The following is a 23,715-nucleotide window of genomic DNA, read 5'->3' on the forward strand; positions in this document are numbered from 1 at the left end:
GAAAAGTGCCCGTTGCCAAAAACCCGAAGATGGATAACACTTTGACGCGCACCCGAATGGCATGGGTTTGCCTTTCTAAAGTAGGTCTTAAATCCTCGTAAAGATCCTATAAGATTGGTTTTGGGAAACGATATCTGATGAGCCAATCTGTACTTTCTGCTAAAAAGTCCCACCTGTCTCTAAAAACGTGCTCTCTGTGAAATGCAGCGGTGCCAGATCTTCCAACAGAGCAGATCAGCCATCTCTCATTGGATTTCCATTATCTCAGTCTTCTATAGGATTTACACAATAGTTTCACTTTCACACGTACCTCTAATTTAACAAATTACTGTACTTTATATGGATTATTATCGTTACCAATGCACCGATGTGGTCAATTATATTTAACCTGTCAAGACGTTGCATGAATTCACAATGTCAATATAATTACATAAAAAAATGTCATTATTACTCTCACAATAAAACACATTTTCAACATACAGTATATTTTCCCCGTTCTACGCTTGACAAGCAGTTCCCTTATTCCACCACTTGGCACTGATCGTGGTCATGGGGCTGAACACTCTCAAGCTAACATTTATATTGATCAATCTCACAACTATCTAGTAATTATTACTTTTAATGCTGTTAACAAATGTCGATGGTATAATATTATTTGTGCTATAAAGACGATTGACTGTATTGCTTTTTTCATATTGTTAAACAACATTCTAAGTCTGCTAACATTTCCTCCTAAAATGTTACTAATTTCAGTTTTAAAAAAAATCACTATCATCATTGATCTACAATCAGAGGTGGACCCGTTCCTCTACTTCATTATAAATGGACTTCCTGTTTCAACACAGTGGGAGGATTCAACACCCATAGGTTCATGTAAAGTCTTCATCCACTTAATACAAGTATTCAGCCTATAAATTAAGATTCTATCTAGTAAAACTGAAATTACATTTTTGTATTTCATGATTTTATTTAATGAGGTGATGTTTTGCAGTGCTACCAGGAGGGGGCAGTGTGACGCAACAACCAGGTTTGGCAGAAGGACTCCAGACCAGTGGTTCCCAACCTGTGGTCCTTGAGGGGTGGGGCAGGTGGTCCTCAATTACTTTTAGATTGTAGTATTTTATTATTCTAAAATAATAACAGTTGGGAGTATTAATGGTATTATAAGCAATTTTACATTCCTTTTCACAATGCAACTAGTTTATAATAATAATAATAATAATAGACCTTTACAGGCTTTGTTACATTGCAATATATTTACATTTACATTTACATTTTAGTCATTTATATTTGATGTGAAAAAAAATCAGTGACTACGCGAATGGTGGTCCTCAAGAGCTTTGGACGGTGATTTGATGGTCTCCAGAATGGGAAAGTTTGGGAACCGCTGAGCTAGACAGTCACATCTGTGTGGTAACATGATAGGATGGAAAACCAATGATATACAATGATTCTGCAAACCCAAAACAGACTGATTATAATGTATAGTATATGACGTTACATTGAACTAATCACAGTAATCAGAGACCAACTCACACACAGTATATACAAAGACACACACACACAAAATACAAGTGTCTTAGTCCACAGACTAGGAGACAGGCCTCAGCGTCTTCAGATTAGGTGAAGAAGTGTTTTAGTCCACAGACTAGGAGACAGGCCTCAGCCTCTTCAGATTAGGTGAAGAAGTGTCTTAGTCCACAGACTAGGAGACAGGCCTCAGCGTCTTCAGATTAGGTGAAGAAGTGTCTTAGTCCACAGACTAGGAGACAGGCCTCAGCGTCTTCAGATTAGGTGAAGAAGTGTCTTAGTCCACAGACTAGGAGACAGGCCTCAGCGTCTTCAGATTAGTTTCTACAAGAAAGAGGATGGAGGAGAAGGGAAGAGAGAGATCAGAAAGTATGGAAGAAAAGGGAAGAGAGAGATCAGAAAGTAGGGAGGAGAAGGGAAGAGAGAGATCAGAAAGTATGGAGGAGAAGGGAAGAGAGAGATCAGAAAGAATGGAGGAGAAGGGAAGAGAGAGATCAGAAAGTATGGAGGAGAAGGAGGAGTTCCACCTGAGATAATGATGTGATGATGGTCCTATGATGTAACTACAATAAGATAACAGTCATTTATTACAGACGGAAACACAAAAACATGCTTCCATTCTGGAAAAACAGTTCCTCTTTGATCTGGGTAGCTGTGTTTTTATTTGACCTATATTTAATCATTACACATATTCAAGGGAGGGAGCAATGAAAACTGTCTTACCTAGATTCACTCAAGTCCTTAACAAGATGGTTTTCATGTTCAACGAGAGCTTTGAGACAAGCTCCCGTCACTTCTGGTCCTTTGGGGATGACTGCTTTCAGTAGTTTTCTCATTCGGTCCTGTTCAGTTGTTTCAGCTGTTATTCTGGAGTGCTCTTCTTCACCAATCATGTTCTTTGACCACAGATCATCTGCTATTGGCATTGAGTTTTTGGTTCGCTGAATTAGTTTAGCCCAGTGTTTCTTCAGAAACTCCTCAGCAGGAATGTCAGGGACTGTTAATAATGAAGGGGGGGTCAATTAAATTAATATGGCTTTAGGGTTAACAGCAGCTGTTTCTACATCTTCCAGTCTCTCCAGTTATCATTCCTCTGATAGTCATTTCTTGTATAGAGCCGACTCCAGGGTTGTGGTCAATTCCAATTAAAGTCAGTCAATTTAAAATAAAAAAATTGAAATAATAATTTTTCCTATTAGGTTTATTGAGAAGTCATTGAAAATTGATGCCCTTATTAAATGTTTTATCAACAATCTACTCAGAATACTCTAATGTCAAAGTGGGCATGTCCCCCATACATTCAACATCTGGAAGGTCCCTCAGTCAAGTATCGCATTTCAAGCACAGACTCAACTATATACAAAGACCAGGGATCTTTTAGAAAGCCTCATAAAGAAGGACAGTGATTGGTAGATGGGTAACAATAACACATCAGACATTGAATATCTCTTTAAGCATGGTCAAGTTAATAATTATCCTGTGGGTGATGTATTAAACCACCCAGACACATCAAAGATGCAGTCGTCCTTCTGAACTGAGCTGCAGGACAGGAAGGAAACTGCTTAGTGATGTCACCATGAGGCCATTGGTGATTTTAAAACAGTTACAGAGTTCAATGGCTGTGATGGGAGAAAACTGAGGATGGATCAACAACATTGTAGTGACTCCACAATAATGACTTAAATGACAGAGTGAACGGAAGAATACAAATATACAGAATAAAAATATTCCAAAACAGAAATACCTTATCGAAATAAGTATTCAGACCCTTTGCTATGAGACTTGAAATTGAGCTCAGGTGCATCCTGTTTCCATTGATCATCCTTGAGATGTTTCTACAACTTGATTGGAGTCCACCTGTGGTACATATAATTGATTGGACATGTTTGGGAAGGAACACACCTGTCTATATAAGGTCCCACAGTTGACAGTGCATGTCAGAGCAAAAACCAAGCCATGAGGTCGAAGGAATTGTCCGTAGAGCTCCGAGACAGGATTGTGTCGAGGCCCAGATCTGGGGAAGGGGTACCGAAACAGTTCTGCAGCATTGAAGGTCTCCATCATTCTTAAATGGAAGAAGTTTGGAACCACCAAGAGTCTTCCTAGAGCTGGCCGCCCAGCTAAACTGAGCAATCGGGGGAGAAGGGCCTTGGTCAGGGAGGTGACCAAGAACCTGATGGTCACTCTGAAAGAGCTCCAGAGCTCCTCTGTGGAGATGGGAGAACCTTCCAGAAGGACAACCATCTCTGCAGCACTCCACCACTCAGGCCTTTATGGTAGAGTGGCCAGATGGAAGCTACTCCTCAGTAAAATACACATGACAGCCCGCTAAAGGACTCTCAGACCATGAGAAACAAGATTCTCTGGTCTGATGAAACCAAGATTGAACTCTTTGGCCTGAATGCCAAGCGTCACGTCTGTAGGAAACCTGGCACCATCCCTACGGTGAAGCATGGTGGTGGCAGCATCATGCTGTGGGGATGTTTTTCAGCGGCAGGGACTGGGAGACTAGTCAGGATCGAGGGAAAGATGAATGGAGCAAAGTACAGAGAGATCCTTAATGAAAACCTGCTCCAGAGCGCTCAGGACCTCAGACTGGGGCGAAGGTTCACCTTCCAACAGGACAACGACCCTAAGCACACAGACAAGACAACGCAGGAGTGGCTCCGGGACAAGTCTATGAATGTCCTTGAGTGGCCCAGCCAGAGCCCGGACTTGAACCCGATCTAATATCTCTAGAGAGACCTGTAAATAGCTGTGCAGCGACGCTCCCCATCCAACCTGACAGAGCTTGAGAGGATCTGCAGAGAAGAATGGGAGAAACTCCCCAAATACAGGTGTGCCAAGCTTGTAGCGCCATACCCAAGAAGACTCAAGGCTGTAATCGCTGCCAAAGGTGCTTCAACAAAGTACTGAGTAAATGGTCTGAATACTTATGTAAATGTGATATTTCAGGTTTTTTTTTATATATACATTTGCAACAATGTCTAAAAAACCTGTTTTTGCTTTGTCATTATGGGGTATTTTGTGTAGATTGATGAGGGGGAAAAAACAATTTTATCAATTTTATAATAAAGCTGTAACGTAACAAAATGTGGAACAATTCAAGGGGTCTGAATACTTTCTGAATGCACTGTAACTCATGTTTACTTACTTGTTGAATGGGTGGCAGTGATGTATTCATCTGAAAGATAAACCAAATGAGGTTATATCACTCTAAATAGCATCTGTTACAAAAGTACAAAGTTATGATTGACATATGCTCCTACCTTGTGATACCACTTCTTTCCATGCAATCCTCTCATCATCACCGAATAACTCCATCTCAATGTCAACCCCTGTCATTTTCACAACCGCCCTGAAAAAGCTTGGTGTGGAGTCTCTATGTATGAGATGAATCTTCTGGAGAGAGATGGAGAGAGCGAGAGAGAGATTGCTTGCAATGTAAACATATGTTTCCCATGCCAATAAAGCCATTTGAATTGAGAGCCATCGAGTGAGAGAGAGCAATGGATAGAAATGTGACTTAAAATGTCAGATTCATGTTCTTAGTCTACTAAAACTGTACCTGTGGATTGATGTAGGTAGAACAGGGAATGTTCAGTCTGAAGAAACTATTCAGTTTGAAGGCCTGCTCCGGTCTTGAGATGAGAACCCTTGAAGACCCTTGAGACTTTTCCTGTTGTTCCACAGCCTGCGAAACGAGGCATGAAATACACAGCCAGTCAATGTATAGTCTTATTCAAACATTATTCAGAAAACTAGCAACAAACTATTATCTTCATGTTATGAGTGTCAACATAAACCGTATCACTGCTTAGTTAAGGTCACCTCTAAAAGAATGGTACCTCACCTGTATTTGGCTGGGGTTACTGGGGAACAGGTATAGGCGTGGAATTAGTGTTTGCTTTTTCACTGTCAGATAGAGCATCAGCTCACAGTGGACATCTATGTTCCGCGTAAAGATATAGCTCAGTATAACAGAGATAACTGAGAACTTGGGATGGAGAATCTTAGCATGGAATCTGGTGACCTCATGCACTTCCTCAACAGACACTCCATGTTCCTCTACATGAAGAATCTTAATCTCATTCCTCAGGGAAGGGTTGGTCCCTGAACAACACAATAAAAAGGAGACAGAAAAACAAATATTGGATTATTCATCCAACTAAAACACAAATAATATGCAGTATCAGATCACAGTAAACTCAAACTCTCAGAATATTCATTCATTCATTCAGGAAGTGAAACTCAGTTACATGGAAATGTCTTTCTGAATACTATGTCTATATGGTTTTACCTAAACAGACAAAGTGTGGCAGATGAACTTCCTCCAGTTCACCTAACTCCATAGTGATGTCCAGCAATGGACCACCTTGTCCGTACTGCATGTCTTTCAGAAGTTGACTGTAGGGATCCCAGTTCCTGAAGTGATACTTCAGAATGACATCTCTGTCACACACCCAGCGGAGCCCAGACACTGTGCACTCATAACGCCCTTTGGGTGTCCTGTGCCTGAGGGCAACAACAAGATATGGTAGAGAGGGTCAATCGTCAAATAGAGAGGTTGGATTAGAAGACTATTTCCAAAGGTAATGGGGAAATAAACTAGCAAGTGGAATGAAATGTTAAAAGTAGTTATTTTACCTGAACATTGTCACTTCCTGGACAGTGGAAGTCAAGGGTTCAATCGGAAGCCAGTGTGTGGAGTCCTGAACAAGGACAAGCATGTCAGTTATACATAAGGGGCCAGTTTCCTGGACACAGATTGAGTCTAGTGCTGGACTTAAAGCATGATCAATGGAAGTTTCAATAGAAAGTTATTTAAGGGCCAAGACTAGGCTTAATCTTTGTCCGGGAAACTGGCCCATTAAATGAACAAAGTAATTTATCTAATGTATTTATTCAATGTTACATGGAATGCTGGTGATTGATCCAATTAAACTGTCTAATGACAAAATATGACAGAAGTTAAAATCCTGCATTCCTACAAGCAGAACACAGGACTGTCTATATCCCAGTATGAATGGTTGGTCAGTACACACCTGGCTTTCAGACTGTGTTTATATTACTAAAGCAGAACACAGGACTGTCTATATCCCAGTATGAATGGTTGGTCAGTACACACCTGGCTTTCAGACTGTGTTTATATTACTAAAGCAGAACACAGGACTGTCTATATCCCAGTATGAATGGTTGGTCAGTACACACCTGGCTTTCAGACTGTGTTTATATTACTAAAGCAGAACACAGGACTGTCTATATCCCAGTATGAATGGTTGGTCAGTACACACCTGGCTTTCAGACTGTGTTTATATTACTAAAGCAGAACACAGGACTGTCTATATCCCAGTATGAATGGTTGGTCAGTACACACCTGGCTTTCAGACTGTGCCTGACTCCTGAAGGTATGTAAAAGTGAGAATTGACATTATGACTTACCTCAACATGGTCACAAGTCTTACAGCTCTGAGGAATCCCTGAAGTCAAAAGTAGTTGTTATTTAAAACGGACAATCTCATGTAATAATGAATGAATAAATAATAAACAGACTTGTAATAAAAATGAATGTAAGTGAGCAACAGTCTCAGAATGTACACTCATTATCATACCATAATCTGACATTAGTGTTATATTAATGAATGTTTGTGGAAGCAGGAAACAACATGGTTCTGGTCCATGTTTTGTAGATGTTGGGGGCCTGATTTCTGGTAGATCCCAGGATGAGAGCTTAAAGGTAGAGTCAGCTAAATGATGTTGTACGAGCAGCACCGCAGATATTGTGATGAGCAAGATGCCTGACTTCTCTCTCACACAGTATCTGCCCATGTGCATGGGTTCTCTTCACTCTCTTACAGCGTGGTAGCCACGGGACCAAAACAGAGGAGTTTAGCATCGCGCTCCAACGCTCTTAGTTGTTGTAGAAGTTTACCCACTATGATGTTTACTTTGTGCATCTACATCATATTGCTGACTCTACCTTTAAGTTTGTTTTGACCAAATAGATCATGATTGTGTTCCTTGCCTGGGATTCAAGAACGCTTTAATCGTATTTTGATTTTAAAACAATTATCAGTTAACACTCACATATCTGGTCTCTGGTGTTCTCAGGTCCAGGCTTGATACAACACTCTCCACCATGGTCTCTGGTGTTGGGAAAGCAGATGGATAGACTGTGATGAAACTAAATACAACTTATAAAGGCTTTATATAGCATACATACAGTCTTCATAAGCAATACAAAGGGTGTATAAAGGGTGACAGAACCACTCCCTATGTAGGGTGCATTGCCAAATGTGACATAACACTATGTCAACTTCCATGAAGTCAATACTGATGGTGACATTACAGGTGACATTGCTTATCTTGATGAAAGCCCCTAGAGACGTGATGTCACCAGGTATCATTTTAACAGGTTCTGATGCACTCTTGTGGTTAGAGTGAAACTGACACTACAGTGAGACATAGGAGAGGAAACATCTGTACATCCAACAGAACACATTAAAACACACCACTACTACTAATCTAACTGTCTGTAGGTCCAACAGAACACATTAAAACACACCACCACCACTAATCTAACTGTCTGTAGGTCCAACAGAACACATTAAAACACACCACTACTACTAATCTAACTGTCTGTAGGTCCAACAGAACACATTAAAACACACCACCACTACTAATCTAACTGTCTGTAGGTCCAACAGAACACATTAAAACACACCACTACTACTAATCTAACTGTCTGTAGGTCCAACAGAACACATTAAAACACACCACTACTACTAATCTAACTGTCTGTAGGTCCAACAGAACACATTAAAACACACCACTACTACTAATCTAACTGTCTGTAGGTCCAACAGAACACATTAAAACACACCACTACTACTAATCTAACTGTCTGTAGGTCCAACAGAACACATTAAAACACACCACCACTAATAATCTAACTGTCTGTAGGTCCAACAGAACACATTAAAACACACCACCACTACTAATCTAACTGTCTGTAGGTCCAACAGAACACATTAAAACACACCACTACTACTAATCTAACTGTCTGTAGGTCCAACAGAACACATTAAAACAAACCACTACTACTAATCTAACTGTCTGTAGGTTCAACAGAACACACTAAAACACACCACTACTACTAATCTAATTGTAGGAATGATTCCAGAGGAAAACACATGATAAAACATTGCTATGACTCACCTTTGAATGTGTTGGTCATCTATCTGACACAGGGTCACTGAGGAGGAGGAATAAACCCCAAACCCAGGATAGAGGGGTTCAGTGAATGTGGTGTGTTCTGTGTAAAGGTGTGTCAGGGTACCAGAGGAGGACACACTATAGAAGGACAAAGTACCAGCTGGCCAGTCCAGATACACTCCAACTCTGTTAGAAACAGGACCAGGGATGGATCTGTTGACTCCAGGATGGTAAAAGTTATATCCACTGTGATAGCAGAATAAACCCCAGGACTTCCTATTGGCTCCAATCCGACTGTCCTTCTCCATTCCCTTCCTCTGCATTCCTTTGTACACCACACCAATGCCAGACCGGTCACCATCCTTCTCCACCTCCCAGTAATAACGAGATCCAGATAAGCCTTCTCTGCAGAGAACTTGGGGAAGACGGTCAAATCTGTCTGGAGGGTCTTCATAATGCTGCTTCTCCTCCACCCGTGTCACCTTCCTGTTCCCCTCAGACAGTATCAGGTGTGGGTGTGCTGTATTTGGGTCCAGGGTGAGATGACAGGCATCTGTAGACAAAAGGAGAGTTTAATCAAACCACATCTTCATATAAAATGTTGTTTTGTAGGTAGAGAACAAGTATTGATTAGTTACTATGTTACTGTAGTTCTGAATATGCAGTTAATTAGGATTGAAGAGACTTACATTTCCTCAGCCCTGATTTCAGCCTGAACTCTCCACCATGATCCACACTGTAGGAGAAACAGGTTATTGACTGACAAAGACCTAATAAAGCAGTCAACATTTAAACCATATTGTTGTGTTCTGGTGCACTATCCAAGTTCATTACTAGAGAAATACAGGTATTCTATCCTACCTACTGCATTCAGAACAGAGTACAATTCATTACTAGAGACATACAGGTATTCTATCCTACCTACTGCATACAGAACAGAGTACAATTCATTACTAGAGAAATACAGGTATTCTATCCTACATACTGCATACAGAACAGAGTACAATTCATTACTAGAGACATACAGGTATTCTATCCTACCTACTGCATACAGAACAGAGTACAATTCCAACAGGATATCAGAGATGCAGAAGAAGAGTATTAATGTGGTGATGATGTATGCTGTGTTGGAGTGCTAAGCCTGCTGGGTAAACGTCCCCTGTATTCTACCATCATGTCCTCATGTTACTGAACCTACTACACTACATAGGACACAACCACTGCTCACACTATTAGGACATCTATTCTGACTTACTTCAGCTTCATCAGTTTATCTGTGGGATCCACCAGAGCAGCTGAAAGCAGTCCCCCTGCAGAGTCTCCTGGGTGATTGTAGCTCAGGTCCAGCTCTTTCAGGTGGGAGGGGTTTGACCTCAGAGCTGAAGACAGAGCAGCACAGCCCTCCTCTGTGACCAGACAGCCAGACAGCCTACAGAGAGACACAACAGCTGTCTAGGTTGGTGGACTGGTGTCAATCATCTTGTAGGACACCCATATATTTGTCCATGACACAAACATTGTAAAGAAACATTTGATTTTTGTTTTACTAAGCTCAGTACCGACCTGACTGAAACAGCTGTACATACCCCAGTGTGTGTAGTTTACAGTCTGGATCCTCCAGTCCAGCAGACAGCAGTGTAACTCCTGAGTCCTGTAGGTCATTGTCTCTCAGCTCCAGTTGTTTCAGTTGTGAGTTGGGTGAACTCAGGACTGAGGCCAGATCTGAACAGCAACCCTCTGTCAGACCACACTGACCTAGACTAGAGGGCAGAAGAGCACATGATTAACAAATGTTTAAAACATCCACATAATAACTCATACTGAAGATATTTAACTCACACTAGTGTCTGTATGTTGCAGAGTGGACTGGTTAGTCCAACACAGAGCAGCTCCACTCCTCTGTCTTCCAGGTCATTGTAGCTGAGGTCCAGTTCTCTCAGGGGGGAGTTTGGTGTCTGCAGAGCTGAAGCCAGAGTCTCACAGGATTCATATGTGAGTTCACAGTCAGACAGTCTGGAGAGAGGAGATATAGTGATTCACTGTTAAATATGCAAAGCTTTAAGAATAATGAGATGCATTAAGACAATAACAGAAGGACACATGATTAACCAATGTTAAAAACATACTAACTCACTCAAGATATTTACCTTAGTTTGATATATGTTGTTATGTATGTTTCTGGATATGTCCCAAAATGTTAAAATAATGTTAAAAACATACACATACTAACTATACTGAACAGAAATATAAACCCAACATGTAAAGTGTAGGTCCCACGTTTCATGAGCTGCAATAAAATATCCCATCCAACCGGCCTCGCAACCACAGACCACGTGTAAACACGCCAGCCCAGGACCTCCACATCCGGCTTCTTCACCTGCAGGATGGTCTGAGACAAGCCACCAGGACAGCTGATTTAACTGTGGGTTTTCACAACCGAAAAATGTCTGCACAAATAGTCAGAAACCTTCTCAGGGAAGCTCATCTGCGTGCTCGTCATCCTCACCAGGGTCTTGACCTGACTGCAGTTCGGCGTCGTAACCGCCTTCAGTGGGCAAATGCTCACCTTCGATGGCCACTGGCACGCTGGAGACATGTGCTCTTCACGGATGAATCCCGGTTTCAACTGTACCGGGAAGATGGCAGAAAGCGTTTATGGAGTCGTGATGGTATTGTGTGGGCAAGCGGTTTGCTGAGGTCAACGTTGTGAACAGAGTGCCCCATGGTGGCGGTGGGGTTATGGTATGGGCAGGCATAAGCTACGGACAATGAACACAATCGCATTTTATCGATGGCAATTTGAATGCACAGAGATAGCGTGACGAGATCCTGAGGCCCATTGTCGTGCCATTCATCTGCCGCCATCACCTCATGTTTCAGCATGATAATGCACGGCCCCATGTCGCAAGGATCTGTATACAATTCCTGGAAGCTGAAAATGTCCCAGTTCTTCCATGGACTGCATACTCACCAGACATGCATGTTTGGGATGCTCTGGATCGACGTGTACGACAGCGTCTTCCAGTTCCCGGCAGTTTCCAGCAACTTCACACAGCCATTGAAGAGGAGTGGGACAACATTCCACAGGCCACAATCAACAGCCTGATCAACTCTATGTGAAGGAGACGTGTCGCGCTGCATGAGGCAAATGGTGGTCACACCAGATACGGACTGGTTTTCTGATACACACCCATACTTATTTTTTTTAAGGTATCTGTGACCAACAGATGCATATCTGAATTCCCATTTATGTGAAATCCATAGATTAGGGCCTAATGAATTTATTTCAATTGACTGATTTCCTCATTTGAACTGTAACTCAGTAAAACCTTTGAAATGTTTGCATGTTGCATTTATATTTTTGTTCAGTATACAGTACATACATAATATATAAACACTCACAGTGGATAATGAAGATATTTAACTCACACTAGTGTCTGTATTTTGCAGAGTGCACTGGTTAGTCCAACACAGAGCAGCTCCACTCCTCTGTCTCCCAGGTCATTGTAGCTGAGGTCCAGTTCTCTCAGGGGGGAGTTTGGTGTCTGCAGAGCTGAAGCCAGAGTCTCACAGGATTCATATGTGAGTTTACAGCCAGACAGTCTGGAGAGAGGAGATATGTTGATACACTGATAAATATGCAAAGCTTTAAGAATAATGAGATGCATTAAGACAATAACAGAAGGACACATGATTAACCAATGTTAAAAACATACTAACTCACTCAAGATATTCAACCTTAGTTTGATATATTTATCACATTCTATGTATGTTTCTGCATATTTACCAAGACGTTCAAATAATGTTAAAAACATACACATACTAACTACATACATAATATATAAACACTCACAGTGGATACTGAAGATAGTTAACTCACACTAGTGTCTGTATGTTGCGGAGTGGACTGGTTAGTCCAACACAGAGCAGCTCCACTCCTCTGTCTTCCAGGTAATTGTAGCTGAGGTCCAGTTCTCTCAGGGGGGAGTTTGGTGTCTGCAGAGCTGAGGCCAGAGTCTCACAGGATTCATATGTGAGTTTACAGTGATCCAGTCTGGAGAGAGGAGATCATCTGTTAGATATACAAATCCTTCAGAATAATGATAATGTATACATCAACTCAATAACAGAACTTACAGTGCTCTCTTGCATGTTTTCACTACCGGCAGCAACCTCTGATAACCTTCCTGTGATGTGGTGTATGTCTTCAGGTCAAACTCCTCCAGCACCTCCTCTGACATCAGTAACAGGTAGGCCAGGGCTGAACATTGGTGAGGTTCTAGGTCTGTTTCTGAAAGAGTTCCTGATCGCAGGGAAGTTTGCATGTCTTCAACTAGAGAGTTGGCACCAAGTTCATTCAGACAGTGGAACAAGTTGATGATCCTTTCTGGTGAGGATTCCCTTTTGATCTTGTGTGAAAGGTACCTGACTGTTCTCTCGACTGTTTCCTCATTGCTCTGTGTTGTACTTCCTGTCTGTGTCAGAAGGCCTCGTAACAGATTCTGATTGGACTCCAGTGAGAGGCCCAGAAGGAAGCGGAGGAACAGGTCCAGGTGTCCATTCTCACTCTTCAAGGCCTGGTCCACTGCTCTCCTGTGTAAGTCATACAACGGGTCTGACTTCTTGTCTCTGTCCTGTTGTGTGATGACATTTTGGAGTAGGGTTGGAGTGGCTGCTTCATCATAGTCATCGTCAGAGGAATCATCATCACTATCACTAGTGTCATCATCATCATCATCATCGTAGTCATCATCATCACTAGTGACTGCTTTGTGGGGGAAAACATTTTCCTTCTTGTCCAGACATGATTCTAAAGCATGCACTGCTGCTAGAAACTCCTGAATGCTCAGATGCACAAAGCTGTAGACCTTCTCTTGGTTCAGCCCAGATTCTTCTTTAAAGATCTCTGTACACAATGCTGAGTACTCTGATGCCTCTGTGACATCAAGGCCACACTCTCTCAGGTCCTCCTCATAGAAGATCAGGTTGCCCTTCTGCAGCTGTTGGAAAGCCAGCTTTGCCAGTTTCAGGATCATCTCTTTGTCTGACTGAGACAGTTCCTTTGGGTTTGTCTCTGTGGCTTTGTTGTACTTCTTGTTCTTCACAATGAATTGGATGAGAGTGAAGTGTGTGAACATCTGGGTCAGAGTTTTGGGGACTTCATCCTTCTCTGCCTCTTTCAGCATAATCTCAAGGACAGTGGCTGATATCCAACAGAAGACTGGCATGTGGCACATGATGTGGAGGCTCCTTGATGTCTTCATGTGTTTGATGATTTCATTAGCCAGATTCTGATCTGTGATTTTCTTCCTGAAGTACTCCTCCTTCTGTGGATCATTGAACCCTCGTACCTCTGTCACCTGGTCAACACACTCAGGAGGGATCTGATTGGCTGCTGCAGGCCGTGAGGTTATCCAGAGGAGAGCAGAGGGAAGCAGATTCCCCTTGATGAGGTTTGTCAGCAGCACGTCCACTGAGGTTGGCTTCGTGACATCACAGCACCTCTCATTGTTTTTGAAGTCTAGAGGAAGTCGACACTCATCCAGACCATCAAAAATGAAAACAGTTTTGGTTTCACCATCTTCAATGTTGTCAATCTCTTTCAGCTCTGAGAAGTAGTGGGAAAGAAGTTGCATCAGACTGTATTGGTCCTTTTTCAGGTTCAGATCACGGAAAGGAAGAGGAAACATGAAATGAACGTCCTGATTTGCTTTTCCCTCTGCCCAGTCAAGGATGACCTTCTGCACAGAGACTGTTTTTCCAATGCCAGCGATTCCTTTTGTCAGCACAGTTCTGATAGGTTTGTCTTGTCCAGCTAAAGGCTTGAAGATGTCGTTGCATTTGATTGGTGTCTCTTGTGTGGTTTGTTTCTTGGATGCCATCTCTATCATTCTCACCTCATGTTCATTATTGACCCCTCCACTTCCACCCTCTGTGATGTAGAGCTCTGTGTAGATGTCCTTTAACAGACTTTGGTTTCCATGGTGTCCAATTCCTTCAGATATGTGTTGATACTTGTGTTTTAGTTTAGCCTTAATGTCTTGTTGGACTGTCAGAAGAGTTTGACCTGTAGGAAAACAATGAGAGTTGGGACTCATAAGTTTGTGTGTGTGTGTGTGTGTGTGTGTGTGTGTGTGTGGGTGTGTGAGTGTGTGTGTGTGTGTGTGTGTGTGTGTGTGTGTGTGTGTGTGTGTGTGTGTTAGAGGGGCCTTTGTCCCGTTCTTTGTAATATTGTATGAAACACAGTCTTACTTCTTCTGTCCAGAAGGTTGTGTGTGATCTTTAATGCATCCTCACTGTCCAAACTCTCCACTTCCTTATTGTCATCTGGTAATGGTTCCTGGCTGAAAGCAGGTGGCTGATGACTCTTCATTGATAGCAGGCTGGGGGCAGGTGACTCTGCTCTGGGCTTCTGGACACTGAACAAAACAGGGAGGCAGATCACCTCATCAATATATCATCAGTACCTCATCTACATCATTTCAACAAGTGTATAGCTGAACTCATAGAAGTCCTGATGTTTCTTTATAAAGCTACAGTCTGCAATTGGTAAATCGATTTGGGGACTTTTAAATGAATGATGTAAAACTACATTTGATGTAATTTGGGAAAACTTTTCCCTTTAGTTTTATATCTTTAAGAGAACTGTATATTTAACATGTAATCTCTTACCTCTTAGAACTGGTGTCTTGAGTCATTTTAGAGGCAGTGGTCTCCTCCTCTCTCTCCCCAGAGAGACTCATTTTAGAGACAGTGGTCCCCTCCTCTCTCTCCCCAGAGAGACTCATTTTAGAGGCAGTGGTCCCCTCCTCTCTCTCCCCAGAGAGACTCATGTTAGAGGCAGTGGTCTCCTCCTCTCTCTCCCCAGAGAGACTTGTTTTAGAGGCAGTGGTCCCCTCCTCTCTCTCCCCAGAGAGACTCATTTTAGAGACAGTGGTCCCCTCCTCTCTCTCCCCAGAGAGACTCATTTTAGAGGCAGTGGTCCCCTCCTCTCTCTCCCCAGAGAGATGTAAGTCACAGCTCACTCAGCTACAATAAGAAATAACAGAACAGTCAATATTTCTGAACATTGTTGAAGAACCATTAACAATGACAACACTTTTACTGTCTGTGGTCAAAGTTCAAACAGAGACTTCATGTTGCATTTAAACATGCACAGTTAATTTGATTTGATTTGACTTGGATCCCCATTATCTGATGCCATAACAATAGCTAGTCTACCTGGGGAAAACACAACTAAAAATACGTTACAGCTTAGATTGACAGACATTATAAACATTTACCAAGTAGACATTACATACAGTTAAAATAGCTGACAGGTATTTATTCTATACCAAAGGAAGCCAGGCTATAATGTATCTTTCGTCTCTCTTTGCTTCATAATTGTCCTTTAATTCGCAAGAGGCTGAATGTATCTCACAGGAGAAAGCATCCGAGCGAGCTAAACAGCGCCCCTCTGTCTCTCTATGTGTAGGCCATCTATCTGATGCTGTCTGGTCCAAACGAGTATGACATTGTTGCCCGAAGCATTGAAGACAAGGGAAGCCTGAGAGCGTTTGGCCTTTGATTTAAAAGCTCTGTATGACAGAGTGATAGACCGTGTACTGTATGACAGAGTGATAGACCGTGTACTGTATGACAGAGTGATAGACCGTGTACTGTATGACAGAGTGATAGACCGTGTACTGTATGACAGAGTGATAGACCGTGTACTGTATGACAGAGTGATAGACCGTGTACTGTATGACAGAGTGATAGACCGTGTACTGTATGACAGAGTGATAGACCGTGTACTGTATGACAGAGTGATAGACCGTGTACTGTATGACAGAGTGATAGACCGTGTACTGTATGACAGAGTGATAGACCGTGTACTGTATGACAGAGTGATAGACCGTGTACTGTATGACAGAGTGATAGACCGTGTACTGTATGACAGAGTGATAGACCGTGTACTGTATGACAGAGTGATAGACCGTGTACTGTATGACAGAGTGATAGACCGTGTACTGTATGACAGAGTGATAGACCGTGTACTGTATGACAGAGTGATAGACCGTGTACTGTATGACAGAGTGATAGACCGTGTACTGTATGACAGAGTGATAGACCGTGTACTGTATGACAGAGTGATAGAACGTGTACTGTATGACAGAGTGATAGACCGTGTACTGTATGACAGAGTGATAGACCGTGTACTGTATGACAGAGTGATAGACCGTGTACTGTATGACAGAGTGATAGACCGTGTACTGTATGACAGAGTGATAGACCGTGTACTGTATGACAGAGTGATAGACCGTGTACTGTATGACAGAGTGATAGACCGTGTACTGTATGACAGAGTGATAGACCGTGTACTGTATGACAGAGTGATAGACCGTGTACTGTATGACAGAGTGATAGACCGTGTACTGTGTGACAGAGTGATAGACCGTGTACTGTATGACAGAGTGATAGGCCGTGTACTGTATGACAGAGTGATAGACCGTGTACTGTATGACAGAGTGATAGACCGTGTACTGTATGACAGAGTGATAGACCGTGTACTGTATGACAGAGTGATAGACCGTGTACTGTATGACAGAGTGATAGACCGTGTACTGTATGACAGAGTGATAGACCGTGTACTGTATGACAGAGTGATAGACCGTGTACTGTATGACAGAGTGATAGACCGTGTACTGTATGACAGAGTGATAGACCGTGTACTGTATGACAGAGTGATAGACCGTGTACTGTATGACAGAGTGATAGACCATGTACTGTATGTCAACATGTTTTTTCTACTTGAACAAACACATAAATCAGGACCATGAACCATTCTTTGCAACTTGCTGTAACTCTCTGTGGTTCTAAATCAATAGTTGTTTAGCGGTCCGAAAATGTCGGAAACATTAACTTGCTTGACCATGCTGTAGGTCATGTAACTGTCTGTTACATAGAATATGCTTTGTGGACTTAACCGGACAGAAGTTGCTCTCTGGTTTTGTGATAAAACAAAGGTGTGGTTGAATTTATTCTCCCACTGTGTCTTCTTATTGTCTCGACCTTTAGGCCTAAAGCCTATATCAGGGTCACAAGGCATATGAATTAACAGGTTATAGAGCAAAACAAATATTACAACACATAGATTGTATTGTATTTTTCTGTCTTCCCCAGTGATTTTACGCACGCACCTCTACTGGTGTGACCTCATAATAGGCGTGGATGCAATTTGGACCCCCAAGCTTTAGGCTTCTGCAGGACTGAACCTGCCGAGTTGATGTATGAGCTTCGGAATGTTTTAATTATAGGCTGTGCCCGGGCTTTTCTCCGTTTATTTTACAAGTTGTATCATGTTAAATATCAGCCACTATCGAGAGCCACCGTCAGTAAAACCCACATACATTTATAACTGTCACTTTAGTGTTCGTTTTCTTCCATTTGTAGCTTCCATTTAGCATCATTCCATTCTGTTTCCCTTTCTTTCCTCTGTCACGTCAGTTGTTCCTGAGGGTCGTTAGCATTAGGCTAACGTTGGGCAAGAATTTAGGACATGTAGCCTGTTTGAATCATTATGGAACTCAGACCACACGTAGCCGGTTAAACCTGTAGCCTGGTTCACGGTTCACGACGACTGAACCGGTTTCATCCAGTTCCATGATTAGTGAGAATTAGGGTAAATGTATAGGACCCCCCTATTCAACCCCTATTGTACACTTTTTTTCCACCTTCCAATATTTCATGGATTGAACTTGAATATGACAACTTTCAGGATGAATCAAACCACTGTATTTTTTTATTAATCAATATATTTAGTGTGTAAAGGTTCTCCAAACCAGTTTATTTTATGATTCATACATACTTTCCTACCCTAAAATGTGCCTAAATAATCTACAAAATCCGAGTATTTTTAAATCTACCAGTTGGTGCTGAAACGAAGATGAAGATGCATAGATGACATTCTTTCATTGATCCCTATATTCTGAACCCGTCCTCTCGATGTATTCTAGTCTGTCGACAAATATCCACCATATACACCGTATTTAAAGGCAAGGCTTAAGATAAATGTACTGAAAACGCTATTGAATGAAAACTCCACCAGAAAATCTGTTGGCCAGCAAGTGTTTTCAGCAGTTGAATTACATTTATTCAGCGGTCGCAAGGGAACCACGCCTGCAAAACCCGTTGTGCAACTTAATAAGGTAAAGTCTGAATAGAAACTATGAGCAGTGCGTAGGAAAGGCGTAATTTCATAAGTTGGAATAGTGCCCTTAGTGAATACACCCATGCACTGCTTGACTTCACATGAGGTGCCAACAGTTTATCTCGTCCGTTGCACCCGGGCTTGTATTCAGGTGGGCCGACAACGATGCGGAACATTACGCAACAGTGCGCTGGCCAAGTTATATGAAGCGTACAGCACTGAGCAAAACGGACCACATTCTTTCTGATCGGTGTCGCCAGAAAGCATTTTCAACTTGAACTTTGACTTATCCCAACATTTAAATAGTTTATATGTCTGTTGTTGCACGTCATTTTTACTTGACTGACTTGTCGAAACAGACTATTTTCTTTAGTGACAGCTTTACATAATTCCGATGCACGTCTTTCTAATGCAGTTTCGACATGCAGATAATAATCACGATAATGTGATGTCAATCGCCTTTACCAATAATACCCTACCTCATAGCCCTGTAGCCTATAACATCACATCATATTGGATCATATTGATTAGGCTAAGCAATATGAATCAACACCAATGTACAGTAAAATTATCATTCTTGAAAGTTGAAATCAGTATTGTATTAACTTTACAATTCTGCAGACGTCTTACCCCTAAATCATATATCTCTCGATGATAGCCTAACTTCTCCAGAAAACTTTTCTACATTAAATTGTAAAAGAAAGCTACAAACCTCAGATGTTTTTGTCTTCTACCTGTAAGGTCCATTTCTTCCTCTACTTCCTGATACTACCTATGTTGGGAGATGAGGTGGAGGGAGGGGAGAGGTAGAGGGAGGGAGGGAGGAGAGAGGGAGAGGTGGGGGGAGAGAGGGAGAGGTAAGGGGGATGGGAGTGAGGGTGGAGGGAGGGAGGGGGTGGAGGGAGGGAGGGAGGGGTGGAGAGAGGGAGAGAGGGAAGAGAGGTGGAGATTGATCATAGTGCAATATCAAAAGTAGTGCACTATATAGGGAAAAGGGTGTCATTTGAGAGTACGTACTCTATACACTGTGTAGTAACATAGGACCTTAGAGCTTATTGACATAGGATCTGTCTCTCTCTCTAACACACACACACACACACACACAGACACACACACCTTAACAGAGGTGACTACACTGCATTTACAACTTGCGGTAACTCTCTGTGGTTCTAAATCAATAGTTGTTTAGTGGTCTGAAAATGTCGGAAACATTAACTTGCTTGACCATGATGTAGGTCATGTAACTGTCTGTTACATAGAATATGCTTTGTGGACTTAACCGGACAGAAGTTGCTCTCTGGTTTTGTGATAAAACAAAGGTGTGGTTGAATTTATTCTCCCACTGTGTCTTCTTATTGTCTCGACCTTTAGGCCTAAAGCCTATATCAGGGTCACACGGCATATGAATTAACAGGTTATAGAGCAAAAACATTATTACAACACATAGATTGTATTGTATTTTTCTGTCTTCCCCAGTGATTTTACGCACGCACCTCTACTGGTGTGACCTCATAATAGGCGTGGATGCAATTTGGACCCCCAAGCTTTAGGCTTCTGTAGGACTGAACCTGCCGAGTTGATGTATGAGCTTCGGAATGTTTTAATTATAGGCTATGCCCAGGCTTTTCTCCGTTTATTTTACAAGTTGTATCATGTTAAATATCAGCCACTATCGAGAACCACCGTCAGTAAAACCCACATACATTTATAACCGTCACTTTAGTGTTCGTTTTCTTCCATTTGTAGCTTCCATTTAGCATCATTCCATTCTGTTTCCCTTTCTTTCCTCTGTCACGTCAGTTGTTCCTGAGGGTCGTTAGCATTAGGCTAACGTTGTGCAATAATTTAGGACATGTAGCCTGTTTGAATCATTATGGAACTCAGACCACACGTAGCAGGTTAAACCTGTAGCCTGGTTCACGGTTCACGACGACTGAACCGGTTTCATACAGTTCCATGATTAGTGAGAATTAGGGTAAATGTATAGGACCCCCCTATTCAACCCCTATTGTACACTTTTTTTTCCATCTTCCAATATTTCTGAATAGAAACTATGAGCAGTGCGTAGGAAAGGCGTCATTTCATAAGTTGGAATAGTGCCCTTAGTGAATACACCCATGCACTGCTTGACTTCACATGAGGTGCCAACAGTTTATCTCGTCCGTTGCACCCGGGCTTGTATTCAGGTGTGCCGACAACGATGCGGAACATTACGCAATGGTGCGCTGGCAAAGTTATATGAAGCGTACAGCACTGAGCAAAACGGACCACAGCCTTTCTGATCGGTGTCGCCAGAAAGCATTTTTGATCCCAACATTTAAATAGTTTCTATGTCTATTGTTGCATGTCATTTTTACTTGACTGACTTGTCGAAACAGACTATTTTCTTTAGTGACAGCTTTACATAATTCCGATGCACGTCTTTCTAACGCAGTTTCGACATGCGGATAATAATCACGATAATGTGATGTCAATCGCCTTTACCAATAATACCCTACCTCATAGCCCTGTAGCCTATAACATCACATCACATTGGATCATATTGATTAGGCTAAGCAATATGAATCAACACCAATGTACAGTAAAATTATCATTCTTGAAAGTTGAAATCAGTATTGTATTAACTTTACAATTCTACAGATGTCTTACCCCTAAATCATATATCTCTCGATGATAGCCTAACTTCTCCAGAACACTTTTCTACATTAAATTGTAAAAGAAAGCTACAAACCTCCGATGTTTTTGTCTTCTACCTGTAAGGTCCATTTCTTCCTCTACTTCCTCATACGACCTATGTTGGGACATGAGGTGGAGGGAGGGGAGAGGTAGAGGGAGGGAGGGAGGGAGGGAGGAGAGAGGGAGAGGTGGGGGGAGAGAGGGAGGAGAGAGGGAGAGGTGGGGGGAGAGGTGGAGAGAAGGAGGGGTGGAGAGAGGGAGGAGAGGTGGAGATTGAGCATAGTGCAATATCAAAAGTAGTGCACTATATAGGGAAAAGGGTGTCATTTGAGAGTACGTACTCTATACACTGTGTAGTAACATAGGACCTTAGAGCTTATTGACATAGGATCTGTCTCTCTCTCTCTAACACACACACACACACACAGAGACACACACACACACACACAGACACACACACACACACACACACACACACACACACACACACACCTTAACAGAGGTGACTACACTGCATTTACAACTTGCGGTAACTCTCTGTGGTTCTAAATCAATAGTTGTTTAGTGATCGGAAACATTAACTTGCTTGACCATTTTGCATATTTTTTGCGTCGTGTGTTTTAGGACATGTAGCCTGAATCATTATGGAACTCAGACCACACGTAGCAGGTTAAACCTGTAGCCTGGTTCACGGTTCACGACGACTGAACCGGTTTCATGCAGTTCCATGATTAGTGAGAATTAGGGTAAATGTATAGGACCCCCCTATTCAACCCCTATTGTACACTTTTTTTCCACCTTCCAATATTTCATGGATTGAACTTGAATATGAGGAGGGAGGAGGGAGGGAGGGAGGGGGGGTGGAGGAAGGGAGGGAGGGAGGGAGGGAGAGGGGGTGGAGGGAGGGAGGGAGATGTGGAGGGAGGGAGGGAGGGAGGAGAGAGGGAGAGGTGGGGGGAGAGAGGGAGAGGTGGAGTGAGGGAGGAGAGGTGGAGAGAAGGAGGGGTGGAGAGAGGGAGGAGAGGTGGAGTGAGGGTGGAGGGAGGGAGGAGGGAGGGAGGGAGGGAGGGGGGGTGGAGGGAGGGAGAGAGGGAGGAGAGGTGGAGATTGAGCATAGTGCAATATCAAAAGTAGTGCACTATATAGGGAAAAGGGTGTCATTTGAGAGTACGTACTCTATACACTGTGTAGTAACATAGGACCTTAGAGCTTATTGACATAGGATCTGCCTCTCTCTCTAACACACACACACACACACACACACACACAGACACACACACAGACACACACAAACACACACACACACACACACCTTAACAGAGGTGACTACACTGCATTTACAACTTGCTGTAACTCTCTGTGGTTCTAAATCAATAGTTGTTTAGTGATCGGAAACATTAACTTGCTTGACCATGATGTAGGTCATGTAACTGTCTGTTACATAGAATATGCTTTGTGGACTTAACCGGACAGAAGTTGCTCTCTGATTTTGTGATAAAACAAAGGTGTGGTTGAATTTATTCTCCCACTGTGTCTTCTTATTGTCTCGACTTTTAGGCCTAAAGCCTATATCAGGGTCACAAGGCATATGAATTAACAGGTTATAGAGCAAAACAAATATTACAACACATAGATTGTATTGTATTTTTCTGTCTTCCCCAGTGATTTTACGCACGCACCTCTACTGGTGTGACCTCATAATTGGCGTGGATGCAATTTGGACCCCCAAGCTTTAGGCTTCTGTAGGACTGAACCTGCCGAGTTGATGTATGAGCTTCGGAATGTTTTAATTATAGGCTATGCCCGGGCTTTTCTCCGTTTATTTTACAAGTTGTATCATGTTAAATATCAGCCACTATCGAGAGCCACCGTCAGTAAAACCCACATACATTTATAACTGTCACTTTAGTGTTCGTTTTCTTCCATTTGTAGCTTCCATTTAGCATCATTCCATTCTGTTTCCCTTTCTTTCCTCTGTCACGTCAGTTGTTCCTGAGGGTCGTTAGCATTAGGCTAACGTTGTGCAAGAATTTAGGACATGTAGCCTGTTTGAATCATTATGGAACTCAGACCACACGTAGCAGGTTAAACCTGTAGCCTGGTTC

General features: G+C 42.3%; 1 protein-coding gene across 1 annotated transcript; it reads right to left on the minus strand.

Annotated features, from left to right (window-relative positions):
• Positions 1–944: 944 nt before the first annotated feature.
• On the minus strand, positions 945–21,737 carry LOC311123071 (uncharacterized protein). The gene is made up of 22 exons (XM_084197351.1): positions 21,666–21,737; positions 19,647–19,706; positions 15,418–15,774; positions 14,998–15,164; positions 12,883–14,812; positions 12,626–12,799; positions 12,175–12,348; positions 10,585–10,758; positions 10,332–10,505; positions 10,001–10,174; positions 9,435–9,481; positions 8,749–9,298; positions 7,618–7,676; positions 6,973–7,010; positions 6,178–6,242; positions 5,831–6,045; positions 5,384–5,643; positions 5,099–5,224; positions 4,800–4,932; positions 4,685–4,714; positions 2,254–2,527; positions 945–1,854 (listed from the first exon to the last, which is right to left on the minus strand). Exons 3-22 carry the CDS (start codon positions 15,711–15,713, stop codon positions 1,848–1,850), a joined length of 5,067 nt encoding a protein of 1,688 aa, XP_084053477.1. The 5' UTR covers positions 15,714–15,774; positions 19,647–19,706; positions 21,666–21,737; the 3' UTR covers positions 945–1,847.
• Positions 21,738–23,715: the final 1,978 nt, after the last annotated feature.

The sequence above is a fragment of the Coregonus lavaretus genome, assembly GCF_964263955.1.
Source record: "Coregonus lavaretus genome assembly, contig: HAP1_SCAFFOLD_452, whole genome shotgun sequence".
In the NCBI taxonomy this organism is placed as follows: Eukaryota; Metazoa; Chordata; class Actinopteri; order Salmoniformes; family Salmonidae; genus Coregonus; species Coregonus lavaretus.

Coding starts and splice junctions, on each gene's coding strand:
- LOC311123071 (XM_084197351.1), bottom strand. CDS start 15,713: ATGAGTCTCTCTGGGGAGAGAGAGGAGGGGACCACTGTCTCTAAAATG. Junction 15,165..15,417: donor CAAGACACCAGTTCTAAGAG/GTAAGAGATTAC, acceptor TGTTTTGTTCAG/TGTCCAGAAGCCCAGAGCAG. Junction 9,299..9,434: donor GAAATCAGGGCTGAGGAAAT/GTAAGTCTCTTC, acceptor TTTTGTCTACAG/ATGCCTGTCATCTCACCCTG.